General features: G+C 46.0%; 1 protein-coding gene across 5 annotated transcripts in view; it reads left to right on the top strand.

Annotated features, from left to right (window-relative positions):
* The first annotated feature begins 744 nt into the window (after window positions 1-744).
* Window positions 745-22,587, top strand: part of rhobtb4 (Rho related BTB domain containing 4) — a 37,991-nt gene continuing 16,148 nt past the window's right edge. Inside the window, exons 1-3 of one of the 5 annotated variants that reach the window (XM_035638739.2) lie at window positions 745-871; window positions 1,694-1,831; window positions 21,896-22,097. In XM_035638739.2, coding sequence (XP_035494632.1) covers window positions 21,906-22,097 — 192 coding nt within the window. In that variant the 5' untranslated portion in view covers window positions 745-871; window positions 1,694-1,831; window positions 21,896-21,905. Of the gene's footprint in view, window positions 872-1,693; window positions 1,832-15,610; window positions 15,761-15,815; window positions 15,948-15,994; window positions 16,416-18,756; window positions 19,941-21,895; window positions 22,098-22,587 lie in introns of those variants that run through there. The other 4 variants (XM_035638735.2, XM_035638738.2, XM_035638737.2 and 1 more) reach the window with 4 other exon arrangements.

Genomic DNA, 22,587 nt, shown 5'->3' with positions numbered 1-22,587 from the left:
CAAACGGGCAGGTTCAGCAGGTGAACCCCCCCCCCAAGTTCAATAATGAGCATTTTCTGGTAAATCTTAACATTATCTCAACATATATCAATATAAATATTTATATTTTAAGAAATACTAGAATATTTGAAGAGGCGTTGTATTGTGGATGAGGCAGTATCCAACTATCATTCTAGTCATTGGTTAATCTGACAATGGCTTTCTGTCGAGCCAAATCCAAAATACATGAATCGAATTGTTCCATCTTCAATGATCAATATGTTCATCTTACACATGTTGTCGATTATGATGCAGTTTCATTTGTTGACCTGTACTTTACATTGCCGCATATGTAAAGGCAATACTTTTAGGGGGATTATACTTATATGTCCTTTCCACTAATAACACATGCATGCTCAAATATCTGGGGGGGATCTACTAACGTGTTTAACAAATTTCATCCTCGCCCACATTGCAGAAAAACATGCCAGGCAGGAGGCTATAATAAAACCTTGGCCATCATAAACTCTTCCCCATTTGGAACAGGCTGTATGAAAACAGAAATATGAGACACATTCGGGCACATCAGAGCCATTTCATCTGCCCTGACAATAGATGGATGTTTTCACTGTGCGCACAGCTGGACACTGGCACCGCGCTCTGTACTTTATGAATGGATGGGTGTGGCGCTGGTGACTGGCCACGAGGCTGTCGTCACCGCGCTCGGTGATAGGGCGCCCGGCGCGCCGTCGGTGAGGGCTGGACTGGAGGGAAACATAACTGAGCTCCGCCGCCACTTCGGGAGAGACAACGAGCGACGGAGAGGTGAAGAGAGGAGAGAGAGAGAGAGCCCACTCCCCAGCGAGGACTGAACTTCTGGCGACAGAATTTGGTGAGATTTGGGGACTTGGGTGCGGTAGAACAGAAAGACAACCGAACTTCTTCTTCTTTATTATTATTATTATTATTATTATTATTATTATTATTATTATTATTATTATTATTATCATCATTATTAGGCTACAACATGGTTAATAGTGAGTAAAGATCAAATAAATAGAAATGACTAGAGACGAGATTGGACGTGTTATGTGATGGGGATGAAACGCACGCGATCTGATCCGAAATTCGTGGAGAGAGAGAAAAAAAAAACATCTTCGTGCGATTTAATCTCCAGTAAAAAAAAAAAAATGAAAAGAGAGAGAGAGAGAAAAGATGGTGACGGACAGCAATGCTGTGTTAAAAAACAAACAGAGACAGGCAAAAGAAAGTGAAAGCGAGGCCCCCCCCCCTCCACGTGCCCCCCCCCCCCCCGTTCCCTGCCGTAAGGTGTGACAGAAACAACAAAGGGACGTGGAGAAAACCCCACAAAGCTCTCGCATCAGGACCACAGCCGCCGGACCTCAGCCCAGACGGAGCACAATAGAGGCGGGGGCGCGTAAACAAGGGCATGTCTGCAGGTTCTGCAATATGCAGCAGTCCTCGTGTAATTACATTCCTCCTGGCGTCTCTCGGCGCCCACAGTCGGCAGAGCTTCTCCCCCCCCCTCCCTCCCTCCCTCTCTCTCCCTCTGTCAGTTTCTGGCACATCCACACCAAATACGCGCGTTCAGACGCGAAGCCGATAATTTTGAAGACGCGCAAGTCCCAGCGTTGTCGTCCCGGAGGAAAGGCGATGCTCCGGAGTGATCGCGTGTGTTTTGTGTGCCCTGCAGTGAAATGGGGAGGAGAAGCGAGGGACGACGAGCGCTGCCCAGAATAAACTGAGCCGGGAGAGAGGAGCGCAGCGGAGACGCGTGAGCGGAGACGAGAGACCGACTGATTCCAGAGGTGCACGTCTGGCATGAAGAAAGGTAGGAGTCGCGGTCACTCTGCGTTTTTAACTTGTGGTGATGTAGCAAAATTGGGCGACGATGCACCAACTTGGACAAAGTAGAGTTGCGTAACGGTTCACTTGGTTCGGGCTGTTGTCGACAATGCTGAGGGCTGAACTCGAACCTTCTGGTTTGGAACGTCTGCTTTTTTTCCAGCTCAGTTTGCGCGAAATGGTTGTTTGCCTGGATTGTGATTTACGACGAGACTCGCTTGCACCAGGTTTAAAAAGGAAACCAAAGAAGAAGAAGAAAAAAGTTGAATTATTGTGGGTGTGTCACTTGAAGTCAACCAAAGACAAAATGTGTGCAGCATTGATAATAGTCATGTGGCTTCTCCTCCAGAGGGGCAGTTGTATTTTTAAGGCCTAATGAGATACTAAGTTAAAAAAGTTGCATATACTCACAAAAAGACTTGTGGAATGACAGTACTTCCATTTTACAAAAAGGCAATATAGCATATTAAAAATACAAATCTCAAGTAGTAATGTAGTATGATGACTCTTTATCTCGAGAAGTGATGACAAAATACTTAAATTACGACAATGCATCATCTCACGAAAGCCTTCCTAACACTGAGTGTATTTCCTGTGGGAGTTTTTTATTCATCCTTTATCTTAACCAGGGACGTGCCATTGAGATAAAATATCTCTACTCCCAGGGAGTCCTGGTCACGATGGCAGCCAAATTAAACCAAACGTTTCATACACAGACACAAACCAAGGCAGATGACATTGACACATGATAATTATAATTAATCAGGTTGTCTCGGGTGTTATTGTAACGAAAACAGTCAGTCGGTCACTTCTATGCTTGCTTAGATTCAGGATCAGGTAGTTCCACCACCTGCTGCATGGGTGAGTGAGGCACAGCTCAGCAGTGGAGTCACTCGTGACATGAACGTACAGAGCCAAACAGCGGCCGCTTGCAGTTACTGTACATGTAGACTGCACATCTGGGGGGGGGGGGTCTGATACAGTTGACATCAATTCCTCCGCTCTGTCCGACTCTGTGTTTTTCTATCAGCTGTGGAATTTGAACCATTCTTCCTTTTGGGGTGGGCCCAACCTTCTGTCTGCCCGTGCTCAGAAGACTAGGTTTTCTCCAGGGGTGGCTGGGAGTGTGTTTGTGTCTATGTGTGTGTGTGTTTGTGTGTGTGTGTGTGTACGTGTGTGTGTGTGTGTGTGTGTGTGTGCGTGTGTGTGTGCGCGTGCATGTGTGGGTAACTGGGGCTTTCCAGCATAGTTGCACACCAAACATTCCTGGCTGCTGATGGCTGACTGGTGGGCCAAGTCCACACAGCTGGGAGTCATATAAGAAGCTGTGTCTTTGTGTGAGTTGAGCAATACCACAGACACACACAAACACACACACACAGACACACACACACACACACACAAACACACACACACAGACACACACACACACACACACATCCTCGGACGCCAACACAGGCATTTTCGCACAGAAACGGAAAAAAAACAACAACTAACAGAGACTCACAGTCATTGTACAACAGTATCTTCTTCTCTTACCAGCACCACATGATGCTTGTCCTCTTAAGTAGGTTTTAGGAGAGAGAGAGAGAGAGAGAGAGAAAGAGAGATGAGAAGCAAGGGATTGTGCTGTTGATGGCAAGTGTACAGTGTGTTTCTCTCTCATTGGCTGCCTCTATGGTTGTTTTTGTACACAGGGTGTCAGAGAGCAAAGAATGTGTATGCAAGAGAAAGAAGGCAGAGCTCAGTTAAGGAGGTTATAGGCCTTGTGAGAAGACAAGAGAAGAGAAGAGAGCTTGAAAAGCAACGAGAGAGTGGAAAGTGGAAAAGTGGGAGCAAAGAAGGAGTGCGGATCCCGAGGAAGAGGAACACAAAGGGGTTTCTTGGTCGAAGGGAAATCAGAGCAGAGTGGGCCGAGGCAGTGAGGAGGAGAAGGAGAGACGGGGACAGGGCGCAAGCGAGGGGAAGAGCGTGTCGGTCGCCTGATTGCATATGGCCGCAGAACCCGATAAATCAGAGAGCAGAACAAGTTGCTCAATCGCAACCCTCAGCTCGAATCTTTGTCCACTCCCTCATCTTAGTTTGGGCTGAACAAACGAAATGTATTTTTTCTTCTCCCCTAAACTGATTTGAACATCCGCCTGAACTTCGTCTGAGCAGTGAGCAAACAGTTGTTATTACAGCATATATTTTCAGGTCTGCTCAACTTTAAAAATAAGGATGAGGAAAAATCAAACACCAATGCAGGGAACATTTCTTTATGTGTGTGTGTGTGTGTGTGTGTTTGTGTGTGTGTGTGCATACTCCTAATGCCCTGCATTTCTTTGTCACATGCAAATTAATACCGGGAGTAAAACACATCTTTACAAGGCCAGACGGGTAATGGCTGATGGAATGAGTTGTTTGGTTGTGTGTGTGTGTGTGTGTGTGTGTGTGTGTGTGTGGAGTGAGAGGCTTCGATTAGAAGGTGTTGTGTTGTCAGTGAGGACAGGACAGGGCAGCGTGGGACCAAGAGGGTGAGAGGAGATAAAAGAGATAGTTCACTTCAGGAAGGGAGACCTTGCCACGTCGTGGTCCCTCAGACAGCACTGGGCCTGGGCCGAGGCCGGGGTCGGACTCCCGGTTGTGTCCAGAGTCCCAGGGTGGCTTCACCGATAGGGAGGCGTGTTACACCACAGCACTGTTGACAGAGTAGTGAGACGGAGTTCTGGGTCAAAGGTTTTCTAGGCAGAAAGAATGGTTTTTAATTTTTTGTTCTGATCAGTGCTTTGGGATTATAGTTCATAAAAAACATGCTTTGAATTTTCTTTCTTCCAACTGTCAGTTTATTTCCCTTGCAAAGATGGGCTGCTTGACAGTAGCTCCTCTCCATGTTAAGTGTGTTAAGTGTGCTTCTGTGTATCGCTCTCTCCCTCTCTGTGCATCTGTGTGATTATGCGTTCATATTTTTGTATGCGTGCAACTTGATCCCTGGGAGTGTTGTGCTGTAGCATCTGCTCCTCTCGTTTGCGGTGGTGGGAAGTCGATCTGCCCGGGCGAAATGGACTCCAAAGTCATATGACTGATGGAAAATATGCCAATGCCAGGTATTTGAATGGGTGCGCTGAAATCACAGATTGCTTTTCACGCCATAGGAGGTCACCTGAGGGTTTTAATACTGGTAGTTGCCGGTAAGCATGTGGTGTGTGTGTAGCATAGTTGGATGGGTTGTGTTTGTCTGACCTGTGCTCCAGTCACTTCCCATGTCTGTATATGGCTCCAAAAAGCTCCATATGTCTGGCTTCTGTGTCGTTCACATGCAGCGATAATCTCTCGCGTCTCTCATTGTGCCTGCGAGCCTTGGCCGTCTGTCTCTTTATCTTCCTGTTTGTTTCCACATCTTGTCGGCCCGCCTTGTCGGCCTGCCTTCCACTAATAGCAATAACTCACATCCCATCGCCCGCACACACACGCACACACACACACACACACACACACACACACACACACTATTCATCGGCGGCGGCTTTTTTCGTTAAGTGAGAATAAAGAAAAACCCCAATTAGCACCTTCGTCAACATCGGTGATTGGCTGTGTTTGGGCGAGCGAGGGAGTGAGACAGAGAGAGGGGGAGGGTTTGTTCACAGTTTTCACTCGCTTTCTTGTCCGTCCGTGGGAGACGGTGAAAAGAAAGAAGAAGCCCTGTGAGGTGCCACTGTATGCTTCCTGTCATGCAGACATTTGCCCTCTTTTCATTTTAGCCCATCGTTGGTGTTAAACACACTCTGACTGGCCTGTGTCCTTAACTCCTGCCATTTTGGCAATTTATTTGCTTTCGTTGTAGCCATGAAAGCATCTCATGTCTCCGAGACTCCCCTTCCCCTACGCCCTCACAGCATCGCAGGGGTGTGCATTCAAAAACCATCCAAACTCATTAGCAGACATACGCAGACACAGACACAATGACTCCAACAGACGAGCACAATGAACCCATGTTTGCTCGTTGTGCAGACACAAAGCACGTCGACAGACACGCGCGCTCTCTGCCCGTCTGCGTGTCTCTGTCTCAACCTCTATTAAGAGCTGGAGGCTCTGAACTAATCTGTGGTGAGAGAAACGCCCAAGGGGGCCTTTCTTGCTAATCAGGGTCAGGCCCAGTTTCAGTGTTGGCCCAGCCACTCACCAAACCACCAGGATTTTTAATCTGTAATTTTGTTTGTGCTCACGGAGTCGTACGTGTCCAGAGGTCAAACTGTTTCCCTTTCACATACATTCATTATCATACGTACACATTTTGCAGTTTCAGGAAGCTGATGCAACCTGACTGACTGTCTCTCTCTCTCTCCCTCTCTCTCTCTCTATCTCCCTCTCTCTCTCCCTCACACACACACACACGCACATGCACGCACGCACGCACTCACACACCAAAATGGATGAATCAGAAATGATAGCTAGGGTAGCGAGTTGCAAATGAGAACTCTGTCATCATCCCGGGCCCAGTTTGTCTGACTCCAGCGTCTGTGGTTTGCTCCCATATGGAAATCTGGAAATTGACTCACCCACATGTTACATGTGGTTTGGTTTGTTCACTGCTGTCATACAAGGGTGGACCATTTTTAAGTCGTCATACAGTCCAGCGACAAAAAAAAAAGAAATAACCTCCCTTTTTATGTCTCTCTTTCTCTTCTCTCTGACTGGAATAAATCACTCTATTTATAACAAAAACATGCAATCGATATCATCAGTATTGTTCCTATTTAATATCACATGCTATTATAATACTGATGCATTTCTCAACATAGATGTCATGTCATGCGGGGAATATTGACTTCTTGAGTCTATTACGGGCTGTTATGGTTTTCTGTTGAATTGCCCTCGACGCAGCGACAAGTGGTACGGCAGGCCGGATCAAATTGCACAGGACAATTTGAGATAAGTGAACAAATTGCCACAGTGTCTGAGTATGTTTCATCTTAACGTGGCTCTGGTCTGAATGACCACCCCCTTTGCCCCTTTGCCCCTCTATTCAAATGATTAAATGTGTGTGTGGCTGTGCTGCGTAGCCTGGCTCGGCTGAATGACATGTGGTCACAGTGTGCAGAGACTATTGTATGCCGGTTGTATCACCAGGCCACCGCCAAGCAGTGCGGAAATAACCGGACACCAGTATAGATTTTTCCATCACACTATTTTAGGATACCTACTGTGCACAGTGTATCATCTGTGTGTGTGTGTGCGTGCGTGCACACGCTTGCTTCCATGTGCCGTCTTGTTTAAAGGCACATTACCACAATTGGAGGTGCATGTCCGGTCCACCTCCATCTTTACGTCTTCATGCGGTTTGCAGTACGTGGCGCTGTTGTCAGGTGAAAAGTGTGTCCCGACAGTTTTGTGATTTCATGCCTCGCCAAAGGATTACACGGCTTCTCTGCTGTATCAAATCCACTCAGTGCCCAACTGAATGAAAGCAAAGCTGCGTCGCCACTGAGCTGAATGCTCCGCTGTTTCGGTTCCATCTGTGAGACGCAGGGTCTTCCCCTTCACAACAAGCTTGTTTTCATTTGTGCAAGTGCAATACAATATGAGGAACTAGAACTAACCGAGCTGCACAAAAGGATGAACAACACGCAGGCTATTCAAAGTAAACGGGACTAAAGGCCCTTCCTGTTATGCCTCGGCTTTCCGTGATGTTGTTTATTGGTCTGCCTGTGTGTATCAGTCTTTCTGTGATTTTTTTTTTCTCCCCCCACTCCTGTTCCTTCCCTCCCTCCTGTGTTTGCTCCTCTCTATTTCTCTATCTGTGCGTGAACAGCATGTTTTGAATAGAGGCAGATGGGGTTCTGGATTAGCCTGTTACCAATATAGATATTTCAGATTGAAAAGAAAAAAACGGGAGTGAAGTTGAAAGAGGACAGCATCTGATATCCATGTTAATACATTCTGAAATCAACAAATTAATACACAACAACAAATTTGTCAAGGATCATTGGAATTTTATTTCAATTTTGAGGTTAGATAATTTACAGAGAAGCATTTAAAGATGACAATTTGCACTTAAATTTCTATCTTCCGAAACTAAATATGTGACAATACAGATATATGCAGTATCTATGATAAGCTGATGTAAGCATTTCAGGCTGTAGATTTTCAGGCCAATAGAGCTATGCTTCCTATCCTGGGAGGCGGGACCGCCCACAAAAAGATTCCATAACACATTTTTTTTGAGACTTTTGTCAATTACTGGACACTTATCTTCCTAAGCCTCTAAAAGCCATTGACATAAAACCACGAAAATAAATCTCTTTGGTTCAACTCATCACGATCGGTGCCTGCAACCTGGTCCCAATGGACGAGCCAAAGAGGCATGGGAACTTACAGTGCTATACAGTACTTTACAGAGAGCGGTGTGTGCAGTGTGAACTCCGCGGGGCCGCTTCTCTGTGCCAGACTGAAGTCCAGGAGTGTTTGGCTTGGCTTCGCTCTCTGTTTGATCAGGCTGTTCCTGGAAGACTGACTGACCTGTGCCGAGGCCAAATGCATCCCCGTCCTCCCAGCTCCAACACGTCTCCTTTGCTCGTCCCCCTGGTTACATCCTCCAGATTATTTGAACAATCTCCCTCCGACTCATTTACATCTGTACATTATTTAATCAGGCAATGTGTCCCTTTCCTGTGCAAAACAGACAATGCGTGCAACATTTTCTCTCACGGAGCACTCAAAGGTATTTTCCTGTCTGTTGTCCGAGCTCTGCCCCAGTCCAAAGTGTACTCTGATTACATCCTCACCAGACTGTGAGAGTGGCTGCCGACCTGCGCGAGGTTCACGGAGGTTACCAAACATTCCCAACATCACCGCAAGTAGCAGCGGGGTGTCAGTGTCCAGTGATGGATTGCATGCATTACTGGAAAGACTCTCTGGTTCGACTGCTCTGTGGTTGACAACCCATTGATCTGCCACTGATGGGGTTTGCTCTTAAATGTACCTTAAAGTATACAGTGCTCCAAAGCATGTTTGCCATAATGCTAATCCCTGTCTGCTGGGATATATCCCCCCTAAAAAGACATTTCTGAGTATTATATGCAATCATTACAATGTATTTTGTATTTTTGTCGTTTGGTGGCATTTTCTTATATTCAATGCAAATATATGGCCTAAATAATTTTGGGCTTGCCACAACTACTAACAGGCAAGTTTAACAAGTTATGTTTTAGTTTCCCAACAGGTCATCGGTGAACTATGCATGCAATTTCAAACACTTCAGCATTCAACATTTGTGTTCACGAAAAGAAAAATCATAATAGAATAGGAACCTTAGCAGTAAAAGAGGTAGGATGCAAAATGTTAAACATGTCCCATCCAATTACCTTTTTACTTGTACCCAGCTCCAGGAACAAAATATGCTGTATAAGACTCTTTGCTGATAGTCCACGATAAGATCACCATTGTGTCTGCTGATAGATTTACTAAAGGACATATTAAAAGGTTTCTAGGGAATATAGCTGGGGGATTACACGCATTTCAAACTGATGTGGACCCGTCAGACTCTTATCTGGTGAGTAAGTGTTTTTTTCTAATCCAATCAGAGGTGGCACAGAGAAAATGTTCAGCAGCTTACGCTGGTTAAATTTGTTCGAGGCATGATGACATTGAAGAAATGTTTGTTGTATTCCTTAGCCTCAGCTTTGGTCCTAGTTTCAAAAGAGGCTTTTCAGCAGAAGGAGTTGATTTTTTGTCTTCTTTTTGGGGGGGGCAATCCTCCAGCATCTTAATGAAAAGTGGAGAACTCTGAACGAACAACTTTGGGATTTGCTACATGAGTTTACGGGTGAACTGGGATTACCTATTGATATTCAAATGATGAAATCCATGTTGGTAAATGTTAAGCATAGATCAACACTGGATGACAGGAATAATGATTGTGATTATAAAGAGGACTCACCAGTCTCTCAAGAGATCACATCAAACCATCAGTCTTTTATTGCTGTGGTTCTAGTCTTGGGCTGCTTCTTAGGCTATAGAACCTGCTGATGGTACTGGTGCTTCCTTTGCTCACCCAATCCATTCCCCTTTTCCATATGTATTTCTGTCTCCTTCCTCAACTTGATCCTCACACTCAACCTTGACGTCATCTGCAGCCCTTGACCTACAGTTAGCCCCTTGCTCTTCTTCGTCGCTATGATGCCCTCAGACCGGCGCAGCCAGTGAATCCACCGATCCGCTACCAATGCGGAGGAGGCTGCATTCCTTGGAATGACCAACAGATGGCGACTCCACTGGTTGCAAAAATAAGTCAGTTTTCTAGTTTAGTCTGTGAGAAAATAACTCTACTTCTCACTTGATTTGTAACATCAGAAAACATTTTCCGGAGGAGTTCATGCTCTCAATCGATAGTTTCAAGTCTTCTCCGATACATCATGATGTTCATTTCAGAAATGATGGTTTCATTTAGAGTGAAATAGACGACAAAGCACCGTGGATACAGCGTGATTGACAGTAAGTATACTGTCCATCCGGTACATGGTTGCAGGTTGCATCAAGACGCGCAGTGGACAAGCTCTCAGTCAGAACCCACCCCCCGCTCACACGTCTAAGATGGTGCAGGTCAAAAGGCTCGACAACGAGGCATCAAAACGGCACTTCACAAACCAAAGGGTGACATCGCGGTGGGTCGTCACTTGGTGAAACCCGTACACTTGGTGCCTGTATCACAATATGAACTTTACAGAACACCAACACAAGACACACACGGCAGGTTCTGAAGATAAGTTAAGGTTCGAAAAGTGCAAATCTTCCGGCAGAGACACCTATCACTTCGAAGGATTTCACCCGCAGCCGCAGAGAGCCTCAATAAGATTAGCCCTGGCTCTTGACAGCCACAGCTTCAGAGGCACCTCTACTGACCTGTGTCTCTACCCGGCGGAGGGTGTTTGTTTGTATGCATGTGCATGTGATTTTCAGTTTGTGTTATGTTTGTTCGATCTAGTTTTTTGTCTTTGTGTGTCTGTATGAGAACTCGGGAATAGCAAGACATGCGACCTCACCCCTCTCAAGTGAGAATGCACACAATGTATTTTGACTACAAAGGCAGACTACCTCTGCTCTGTACACTTTGTCTTCATCACAGAAGACGTATGCCACTCAGGAATTTAGAACATCCACCCTGTCTTTCATCCAAGTCCACCTTTTTCTACCCCGGGGCACTTTCCTGTGACAGCCTTGACATTACAGGCAAGCATTTGAACCCAACAAGAAAACAGTTCATCAAACAAAATGTCAATGAAGTTACAGGAATGTTTTAGCATTTGGAGATTTTTAACCTGCATGCTCAAAAATCAAGTGCGCTGAACCCAAAGGGAAACTATAGGACTAGTTAGGGACAGTGATGAATGTGCAGCGCGGTTCCGCATTCATCCCAGGCTCCGGAAGGAGCCTGAAGGTCAAACATTTAAGCTGGCATTAATATCCGTAATCACAGGTCTGTTTATTCTGGGGCAGACAACAGGCAGTTAAGCATCCCCGCCGACCCTCCCACCCCCCTACCCTCTCCCATGGCGCCCTCAGTCCTTCCCTTTTGTTTAGCCATTCCCACCAATGTCCAGCCTTATTTGCCTGCTGGACCTCAAGCCACTTTACATTCCCAACATTTTCCACCGTCATGGTCTGTCATTGCCCGCAGAGCACCGACTTGACCTGATCATACATCAGTATTATAGTCCTTATCTGTCAGTCCACATGCTGTGGCAATGGAGGAGTAACAGCTAATGACAAGTATCTGTCAGCAGAAGGTGTTTTACCTCTTAATCTTCTGCTTGGGATCCCAGAGACACTGTTTAATAGCTAATGAATATTAATCATACCTGATCAAGCTTCATGACTTTTTCCAATTTTATGACAGCAGTGTATACATATGATATTGTACAGATAATAATAACTTTGTATTGATATTTTGTAAATCTATGATTGGCTTTGAGGGCATATCTGACCTCTTAGATAACAGGGTCGACCCCTCAACTTCTGAGGTCATATTTCCCTTTAGATTAAATTCAATTAAATTAGACTCTTGATATAATATGGCCATTTGTTGAAAAGAGGCACAAACATGGTGAAATCAGAAATCAGAAAGGAATTGCGAAATGGTTAATTTCGAAACTGAAAAGTGTAAGTATGGACTTGCAATGTTTTTCACAGTGGAGTCTGTTTTAATAAGGCAGAAACCATAAGGATTTACATTTAAGATATAATACATTAAACAGCTTCTGTCTACTGTACCACAGTTTTTTACACCATCATAGTGATTTTCTGATTCTGCTGCGAGCGATGGAGTGATATGTCTTCATTAGGGATATAATGAGGAAATAACAGCTGGTCGCACACATGTAGTTTTCCAACCGACTGTAGATAAGACAGTTCTACCGTAGGATCCACTTAGCAAATAAACAATAACCTCAGCAATCGCTCGCTCCTGCTCTCGCTCTGCGTCCTGCTGCACCTTCTCTCAGGCCTTATCTAGTGTTGAATGTTTTTCACCTAAACTCACACTCTGCTGACCTGCCCACCACCCATTGCCAGAACGGCCTGCAGCCTGCTGTTACAAAACACACTCTGTTTCATGCCAGGGTGCCAGTCCTGGCAACACATCTCAGTCACTTGTCCATGTCAGATGTGTGCGTGTGTGTGTGTGTGTGTGTGTGTGTGTGTGTGTGTGTGAGTTTGTGAGAGAGACGGCCAGAGGGACAAGTGTGGGAATGAAGAGTCAGATTCAGACATGGATGTGTATTTTTGTGCATTTGTTTGATTTTCAGATTATTATTTTTTTTAAACACCACTGGTCAGTTTAGGAATGACAGTTTCCCACAAGCCCATTTCAATTTAGCCTCTGGTCGTTCAAGTCTCATTCTTGACCCTTGACCTCTGAATTTGCTCCCAGGGGACCAAACTGATATTCTTGTGTTGTTCCCCCGTTTGGAGGTAGAATTTAATCTCTGATTCTGTTATCAGTTCCATGGTGCTGGAGGAATAGACCCACTGCAGCTCTGACCTACTTGTGTCGGTGCACAGGGTTGTATGTAGACTGTTTTCCATTGAGCATGTGTTGCATATGTGTGTGTGTGTGTGTGTGTGTGTGTATGTGTGTGTGTGTGTGCGTGTGTGTCTGAGCACATTTGTTGTGTGTGTTTTGTTTGGGGCAAACTCTCTGTGGACATGGGGAGTGTGAGAAGCTGGGTGTTTTGACAGCTTTAGAACAGTTCCAGCACAGTGTTGGGGCAGGGGGTGTGTGTGTGGGCCTGCTGGATATTCAGGCGAGCTGTAGGGGTGAGAACAGGGTCAGTGCAAGGGTGGACAGTGGGGACTGAGATGAGGGGGAAGAAAAATGAAAAGAAAAATGCTCCACAGCCATAAAAATGATACTCGATATCCATCGCTTAATATTAAATAAACTCATGATGTCATTTGAAATCTTATCCATCTGAGCCCAAATCCAGTTGCAACACACTGTGAACAAGCAGAGTTTGACAGAGACACTAGCAGTTGTTTTGCGAGAGCAGGTGTCACATTTACAAAAAATATAAATATATTTTCATCTAAGCAGAAACCTTCAAATGTGTTCTAAAATATTTTCTTGCCTGCAACTTAATAAAACCAAGAAATTGAAACTTGTTCAGTGAATCATGTTGGATAGAAATTGGGATTTACCGAACTCGTACATCGTTGGAAACGAACGTTGGATGGCACTGAATACACAGCAGACCAAAACGGAGTATTTGTCCAACCAGCAGGACACTTCTTATTGAAGTAGTCGTGCCTAAGAAATGCTCTCGGCTCATTCTCCCGACTTTAAAAGCTATGGGAGTAAACTTCCCACATGGTTAATAAAAGAGCGATAAAGCTCGTAAACAAAGCCCCACAGGCTTTAGTTCTTTCCTTTTTTTTGTACTACTGTAGCTGAAAAGGCCAGACATTTCCCCGGCCTGTGCTTCTTGAGAGTTCTCCCACAAGTACACCTCTCCAACAAAAGGGGCGACCTCCCCACTTTTCCAAAGGGCTCTCAGTGCCAGCGCAGTTGAACCCCTGCTTTCTCCAGCAGCATTCCAACCCCACTCTTTCATGCTGTTTCATTCCGGCCATGCCAGCCAGATCAGGGGGGAGTGTTTTCTCAGGGCCTCAAGACAACATGAGACAAATAGATAAAAAGAAATAAAAAAATCCCCACTAGTTGCATATTGAACTCCCGTGCATTTAGTTGCGGTCAAGGGTGTTGCTTCAGCGCATGTTTTCCCTTTGAATATTGTTTTTTATCGTGAGTCTGCAGGACTGAGCAGCACGAGGGTCAATATATTTGCGGTTTGCTGCAACATGATCCTGTTTGATCGCAAAGATGGAAGCTGTTGCTGCAGTGCCATGATGTAGCAGGGAGAGTTTGCGCCTCCTTTGTTTCAGAGTGACAAATCAGTACCAAGTTCCACCAACAGATGTCTGTCTTCAGTCTTCCACCGTCCTGAAAGTGATCTGGTACATCAGACTGTCCCACATGACCAAATACTGCAAAGGGGTCCCAAGTGAAATGCAAATGCTGAATAAAATAAAAATAATCTAATACAAATTCCACTTTCACCTCCTTTCTCGAATTGCAGAGGGGGTTGCAATGAAAGGCAGGTGGACTCAGAACAACATGTGGGCAAAGCCTTTTGAATCACATTTCCAAAAAGATTTAAGTTTAAATTAAAACTCCTCTTACTGGCAAATAGTGAGATATATGTTTTTTTTTTAGCGTCTTGGCAACACGACAGCATTTTTCTTCTCTGGTGCAGCTTAACATTCCAGAATTGAATTCCCAGACAATGAGATCTTGGAAAAAGGGGAAAAGGCCCGGTGGGTTTTTTCCCCCCACAGCCATCCATGATATGCCCTCTTTTTTTTCTCGGCTCCTGGATTGCCTTTTGTGGCAATACACAAGTGTTGCTATGTGGTAGTTAGTTGCTATGCCCGAACACCCAGAATAACCATAGAAGAGAAATTCTCTCCATTGCCCGTGAGTAGTAAGGACACGATTGCCTTATTTATATGCATTTTAAGTTTTGAAAGGGAATGGTGTGTATGGACAAGGTTGAAAAGAGAAATTAAGCTAATGTGCAATGTGCAATTTTGCACGTTGAATAATGATTTTGATCAATTTTGGTTTTTTAAAGAACATATGAGATATCATATTCAATGTCTCTCAGTAATAACAAGGTGATTTGGTCCAGTCTACAACCAGTGCAGTCGGTGGTGATATAGCAACAAAAGACAGCATGCTCTGCCGGACGTTTTGAGTTAACAGGACCGGGAGGGGCTCGGGAATGGGAGGGGGCTACAATCGGCCCAGCGGGATTTGATTGGCTCTGGCGTCCTTCATCTCTGACGAGTCCTTAAATGCTCCTCAAGGCAACTTCTCATGAATAATACCTGTCTGCTGGAGTGTTAAACAGCTTTTGGTGTCTGAACATTTATGTTGAGGTTCCTCAGGTTTTTGATGGCTTTTCTCACATGTAGAAATCACACAGCTGCAAAATGGAATATGCAATAAGAAAGTTGACTTTTACTCATCTACTCCAACTCACAGAGATGTCATGGTCGTGCCGCTGAGGTATTGACTGCAGTGGAGATAGCCCAAGGGCGCCGTTAAAGACTGTATTCATTTATTTCCTTCTCTTTTTTTCCCTGACTGCACCTGAATGCAGCACAGAAGGAGTTGCGCGACTTGCGTCGTGACGCGTAGTCGCGGGGGCGTGTCTCTGGCCAAATCAGCTGGTGAAACAACAACACAAAAGGCGGGGGGGTGGTGGCCCAGAGCAGAAAATATAAATGTTACGGCCATTTATGTTCATATGTCATCCGAGACGTGGGTCGGTTTTCAAACAGACGCAGCCGTTTGCGGCGGGTTCTGCAGCGACTCGAGGTAAAGGGAGGAAGCCGGGGAGGAGGATGTGACAGGGCGGACGGGGGGGGGGGGGGGCGAGGTCCTGTGCGACGTCCGCGGTCGGTGCGTTTGCAGTTTGACAAAAGAACACGGCGACCACCCACTCGTTCCGCGCGCGTCTCTGTCGGCGGAGTGGCATGTGGGTCAAGTCCAGAGCCGTCGGAAGGTAGGCAGGCGTCCTGCACGAGTTCTCCTGGGTCACATGTTCCAGGTTCAGACCTCGCCGCGCACAAAAGCCACACTGTTTACTATAGCCTTTACTCCTGCGATCGCCTGCTCCATCGCCTTCACGTCGTGGTACTTATTGCGCCTAATGGGTTTTTAATCTCCCCTCTTATGCCTATAATAGTCCCCGGAGGCCTGTCATACTCCCAAGCGCGTGTATCAAATGGTTATTTTGAGCAAGGGACGTTACGATGGAAGATTGCTGTTATTGTTTTTAAGACCGCGCACGTGCCGCGCGGGCGGCTGCTCCCGGTGGCATCTTGACTCCTCGGTTGTAGCGCAGCGGATGGGCTTGGCACATTACGCAAGACTTTTGATCAGCGCATCGTTTTGGATGTAGGCTGATGTCCACCTCCCCGCTCCGAACAGCGATATGTGCAAGACACGTTGACCACGGGTGCTGCATGCGGTGTGTATCCCTTCCTTTGAATCTCCTCAGACGCTGGTGACAGCACAACAGATTGCAGGTTTTTAGCTGAATCGGTTTGTGTATAATAATAAAAAAAAATATGAATGGGCCAGGTGGTTATGAATGACTGCGATGAAGGAGGTGCCTTTCATTGATGAACGTAGTGATGCTGCTGTCCTGCCACTGGGAAGAAGAACTGGGACAATAGATAACATGCACAAGATCTGTGTTTGCAAGACCACATCTCACTGTTTTTTCTCTAACACACACACACACACACACACACACACACACACACACTGCTCATCCTTGTGACGTCATGACGATTGCGTTAGTGTGTGTGCATGTGTGTAGCTGCAGGGTTTGTGAGAGGAGGCCTCAGCGCGTTTTACCTGGAAATAAACAAAGCAAGACTTATTCTAGCTGAAGTGACTCTTATCTGATCATATTTGTCATTATCAGTGGTATCCGCAGGATGCGGCTTGTGTAAACAGTTTGGCACTCCTTCCATATTGTGCAGTCTTTGTGCCGGGTGCCAATATTTTTTTTCTCTTGAAAAGATTTCTATTAACGGCCGTCCTGTGGTTGTTTGACTCACCCTTCTGTGGAAATACCGACTGTTCTAAATTGTACCATTTATTTTAAAAGTAAGGAAGTATCTTGTTGTATGCAATTCTCTCTCTCCACGTCAAGATGTTGAGACTTCGCTACAACACTATTTGAGCTGGAATTGTTGCTTGAATTATTTTGTTGTCAGACCTCCACCACTGTTAGTGACCCGGTGATCGGGGCCTGTCATTGTGTTTACCTTCAGATGGATCTGGAACAGAGCTACTTTATTGTCCTGGTTAGGCACCATGCCCAACGCTTTGACCGTGTCAACAGCTTTGAGATAACACCGTGCAGCACTGCACTGACCCACATGGAAGAGTCAGCCAGCATGTTCTGACCCCTGTATCAGGCTCTAGTAGAGGAAGGTGCATCAGGGATAATGGAGCGTGCAGTTATGTGTGTGTGTATGTGTGTGTATGTGTGTGTGTGTGTGTGTGTGTGTGTGTGTGTGTGTGTGTGTGTGTGTGTGTGTGTGTGTGTGTGTGTGTGTGTGTGTGTGTGTGTGTGTGTGTGTGTGTGTGTGTGTGTGTGTGTGTGTGTGTGTGTGTGTGTGCGCATGCATTGTCGTCTTCAGTCAAAGCATTGTATCTTACAACATGTACCATAGAGTTTTGGTGAGGAAAGTCACACTCACAAAGGAGATGCCCTTTAGGGCTTTTTTAAAACGAGCTTTATCACTCTTATGTCAACTGTGTGGGAAGTTTTTCCGTGTCAGAACATTATGTATATTTACAAATTGTCATCATTGTTGCATATTGAAATGATGGTGTCAAACATTAAGCATCAAACCATTTTGTATATCAAGATAACGGTTTGGTAAGAATATTTTTCCCTGTGAGTTAGGATGTTTTAGAACAGGGTGCAGTCACGGACTGCTGCAGTGGTCAATGAATTGATGAGTGGCAAAGGAATCGAAAGAATAGTCATGTCTGAGTGAGACGGAGAGAAATGGCCAGTGGAGAGTATGGACACACAGGAAGCGGAGTTGGAAGACGGGGGAGGGATGAAGGAAATGAGGGCATCAAGATGAGAGAAGAGGAACGTTTTTCTCAAGCAGGCTGATGTGCCGCAGACCCTCTTATTAAATTGAGACGGATGGGTTCATATCACCGGCGTCCGCCATAGGCCTTGCATCAACACCAGCACCGTCTGCGGTGGGTGAGGCAAGTACGTGCAGGCACGCATGTGTGACTGCGTGTCAGCGCTGGTGTGCGCTACTGTCAGCCATCCAGGGAGCCAAGCAGAGGCTGCAGACCGGGTTATGTAACCAGTCTGTGCCAGCTGCGCCTGTGGCAGTCAATGTTTCCAAAACAGACTTTTGACCCCCCCCCCCCCCCCACCCAAAAATAAAAAAATCGTTGCATGCATGACCACACATTCCAACAAATACGCATGGACACTTTGACGATGCAGACAAGCCTGCGACAGTGTAAACCCCATAGCTACGTGTGAGTGCGCAAGTGTTGGCCTGTGTATGACGTGCGTGGTTATTGGGGTTGTTTTTATTTTTGAAGGGCTGGGTGGGGGGCAGTAGAGAGGCAGGCGGCTTCATCATGACATTTGGGTTAAAAAAAAAAAAAGGATGAGGATGAGGGCTACAGAGGTGTTTTTTGGGGATGAGTCGTTGCTGGCAGTGGAATCGGTGAAGGTATTACGTAACAAAGAGAGGGACACAGAGGAGGGAGGGAACTGGGCGTGGGAGGGCTGTCTGATGAATTCTGCTTCTGGATTGCCATGTATAAAAGTGTTCGGTCATAGATAGATGGATACGTGACTGCTAATAAACGGCGCCGAGGGTTCCTGACGTTCCTGAATGCAGGAGAAACGGCGGGAGAAGAAGAAGGTCGGACAAATGGCGAAGTGAGGGATGGGATACCTGTGGACTCGGCAGCATTAGATTTGGAGAATGAATCCAGAAGGAGTGAGAGGGAGTGAGGGAGTTCGTCAGAAGGGGTCAAAAGGTGCAATTGAGTGGAGTAGTAGGAACAAACCCAACAGACATAGACAGATGAGCGGATAAGTGAAAGGATTTAGACAGGAAGCAATTTGTTTTTTTTATTCAAAACAAGAGGTGGAGATGCCAGGAACTGTGCAATGAGAAAAAAAGGAAGCTTTAAGCCATCTCCTGATGACACCCCCTCTGGCCGTAAAAGCAAAGTCACATTGAGACGCACGCTGTTCAAATTATGCATGAGTTTCTTTGTCTGTCTGCTCCTCCTGCAACGAACGAACGAACAAACGGACGAACGGACGGACGAACGAACGAACACGTACACATGCTGAGTCAGTCCATGACTTTCCGGAGTAAACCAGAAGGTTTTGTGTTTGTGTGTTTAGTGGGCATGTCACAGTTCCATACCACCGTGGACGTGTCTACACCCATGCCACGAATACATGCACATTTTATCTTTACATTGCAACATTCCTTTGCCCTCGCAGCCTCCGTTGCTGCTCTGTTGGGAAGACGACACTGGCCAGCAGAGGAAGTCTAGACGTGTGTGTGTGCGGTTCACTGTGGGTCATTGACTAAAAAGGAAACCTGAGCTTTTGCGGCTTCTCTTTCCGCTCGTCTGAGCTGCGCTGCTCTCACCGTCCCCCCCGGCCCCCCTGTTCGCCTCCTCAGTCTCGCAATTAAAAAATAATCACTGAATGTTTTCGCGAAAGCCTCGTGAAGTTTCGGCATAATCACGGGAGCAGGTGCACGTCCCTCAGGTGCAGTGGCCTGAGAGCCGATGGTTGTGTCACGCGCATTGACCGACCCGTGAACGGAATCTCACTTGGGTGAGATCTGGGGGCCGGTGACTCTGGATCCCCCTGAGAAACTGTCCACACCACCAGCACCAGCAGCAGCGCCAAGGCCGACTCCTGGTTACATCAGTGCTTGCATCACTCCACGCCTCACAGACTGGCCCCGTAAGCTCATTACCACACGCACAAGCATGTGCTACGCACGCGCGCTCATGTCGCCCACGTCACACAGTCCCGTCAGTCAGCAGTAGAGGATCGCAAACTCAACTCTGGTCTCTCCTCCTGGTCTTTTTTGTTCTCCATCTCTTTCTCTCTGTCATAGTAGACATTTGAGAGTAGAGCGAAGCATCGGCGATAAGAAACCTGTTCCCCTGTGCAGCTTTGGTTATTGTTGGTCTTGTCCTTTTGATCCCCCGTGGCATGACTGACTGATTCTAATGCTGGGCTGACAGTCGCCCTCTTTCTCTCTAAGACTCTAATAATCCCCTCCCTGCCTTGTCTCTCTTGCAATCCCTTTTGCTTATCTACTGTTGCATTGGAAACGCTGGGAATTAAAAAATACTACGCATCCTCTCTCTCTGTCTCTCTCTCTCTCTCTCTGTCTGTATGTCATTTGTGTTGTCTCTTTCTGCTCACATGTCCGTTTCCACTTATTCCACTTGTGTAATGTGTCAGGCTTCAACCTTTTTTCTTTCTTTTCTTGATACAGCACTAAGAGGGCGGCAGCTTTGGCAGCTGCAGTGACCGTTAGGCACGTTGGCTGGGGCTCTTTTTTATTGCCTCTTCTATCTCTCTTCTTCTCTATCTGTGGTACGTGTCTCTCACGGTGTTGTAGCCTGAGAGGTGGCAAGGGCCAAAAAAAGAAAGAAAGAAAAAAAAGTATTCCTCTGAACTTTCTGTTCCATATGGACCATTCAGGAAGTAGCTTCTTGGACAGACTCGGCTCAGACAGACAAAGGTAGGATCCCTGCGCTGTGCTCTACTTGCTGACATAGTCCTTTGACAGGAAATCAGGAAACATTAAGATGTTTCATGTTGTTTCTGACAAGGAAAATCAATGACTTGTGTCTCTCTTGGGGAAGGTTGTGCACCGCAGCAGTATAAAGTGATGAACAGGTTGGAGGTGAGTGGGGATGCAGGCGAGCAGGTCACGGCTGAATAGCCGGGGCGCACACATGGCTCGTGTGTCCGATGAATGGATGCCATTTTTAGCTGCCGGTGTGTGTCAGTGCTGGATGGGAGTGCTGCACTGGCCCACACGTGAATGGAATAACAAGCGAAGGCCTTTATGAATGTTTCAGATGCTCTATTTGTGGGACCTTGGGCTGGTTCTTTGAACAAGTTGCAAGGACGGATGGACTGATTAGCTGACTACAGGTACAGGTTAAATGGTTCTAACGTGTGATTTGACATGTCAGAAATGTTTGTAAGCAGTTTATGGACAGGGGATTCTGATAAGCTTGTGTGGTTTTAAAAAGAGGAAGTCAGTTGAGCTGTGCACATAACCACCTCCGTCATGTGCTGAGGTTCAGTCTGTGGCTGACAGGTGGTCAAACAACCATGCAGCCACGTTTTTTGTTGTTTTTTTTCCTTTGAGCAAACCTTCAGTAAATATGTTTTACCCCAAAAGGTGATGCACAGCAGTCCGCGCAGCTGAGTGACCTACAAAGTTGAACACATTTGACTTTATGAAGGATTTTACCGTCAGTTTTCAGCAGGAGGAGAAAAGGGACAGTGAGCTCAAGGAGAGTCTCTCTTTGTCTTTCTCTCGCTCCCTCTTTCTTTTTAAGTGTGTCTGTGTGTGTGTGTGTGTGTGTGTGTGTTGTTACAGAAATAGCACTGCGGTCCCTCTTTTCCTCAGCCTGCGAACCATGTGTTCCATTGAGGAGTTTGGCAGAAGCCCCCGAACACTGGTCATTATAGCCTACGGAGGCTTAGAGACTTAACAAAGCTTCCCTAGCCTGGACCGGGCAACCGTTAAAAACCTACCGCGCCTGATGCCAGTTCATTTTCACTGCTTGAAATGCAGTGTCATTCCTCCTGGGATACTTGATCAATGTGATTTTAATTTTTCGCGACCATTGAATTAACCCCATTTCTCTCTCTCTCCTATTCTCCAGGGCCCTCTCGATGGATATAGACACAGACTATGAGCGGCCCAATGTGGAAACCATTAAATGTGTGGTGGTTGGAGACAACGCAGTAGGCAAGACCAGGCTAATCTGTGCCCGGGCCTGCAATGCCACCCTCACACAGTATCAGCTGCTTGCCACCCACGTGCCAACCGTGTGGGCCATCGACCAGTACCGTGTATGCCAGGAGGTGGGCACACGCATACATGTACACACAGGCAAAGAGAAAGAGCCTCATATAGACAAACTTGGGTACACATTTTGGAAATGGTACTGAGGATAATTTTGTTAATAGTTAATCGATTACTTGATTAGTAATCGACTACGAAATTAATTGCCAACTATTTTGATAAACGAATCATCGGCTCAAGTAGTTTTTATGAAAGATTATATATATAATATTATATTTTCTTTGCTCCACTATGACAATGAACTAAATATCTTTGGTGTGTGGATGAAACAAAACGTCACGAGAACAATTTTTCGTCAGATTAATCGGCAATGAAAATAATCGTCATTTGCAGCACTAATGTGCATTTGTAACTGGCGAAAATCATCTCCTTACATACTTTCTTATTAAAGAAAGTTTGACATTATGACTTTTTTTTTTTCCCCACTAAGCTCATTGATTGCGTAATCCTTCAATTCCCCCAGAAACATCACAGCGGCAGGAAGACCTT

Source organism: Scophthalmus maximus, chromosome 19, assembly GCF_022379125.1.
Source record: "Scophthalmus maximus strain ysfricsl-2021 chromosome 19, ASM2237912v1, whole genome shotgun sequence".
Classification (NCBI taxonomy): Eukaryota; Metazoa; Chordata; class Actinopteri; order Pleuronectiformes; family Scophthalmidae; genus Scophthalmus; species Scophthalmus maximus.
Note: the sequence above shows the minus strand (reverse complement) of the source record. Positions and strands in the feature narration are given on the sequence as shown.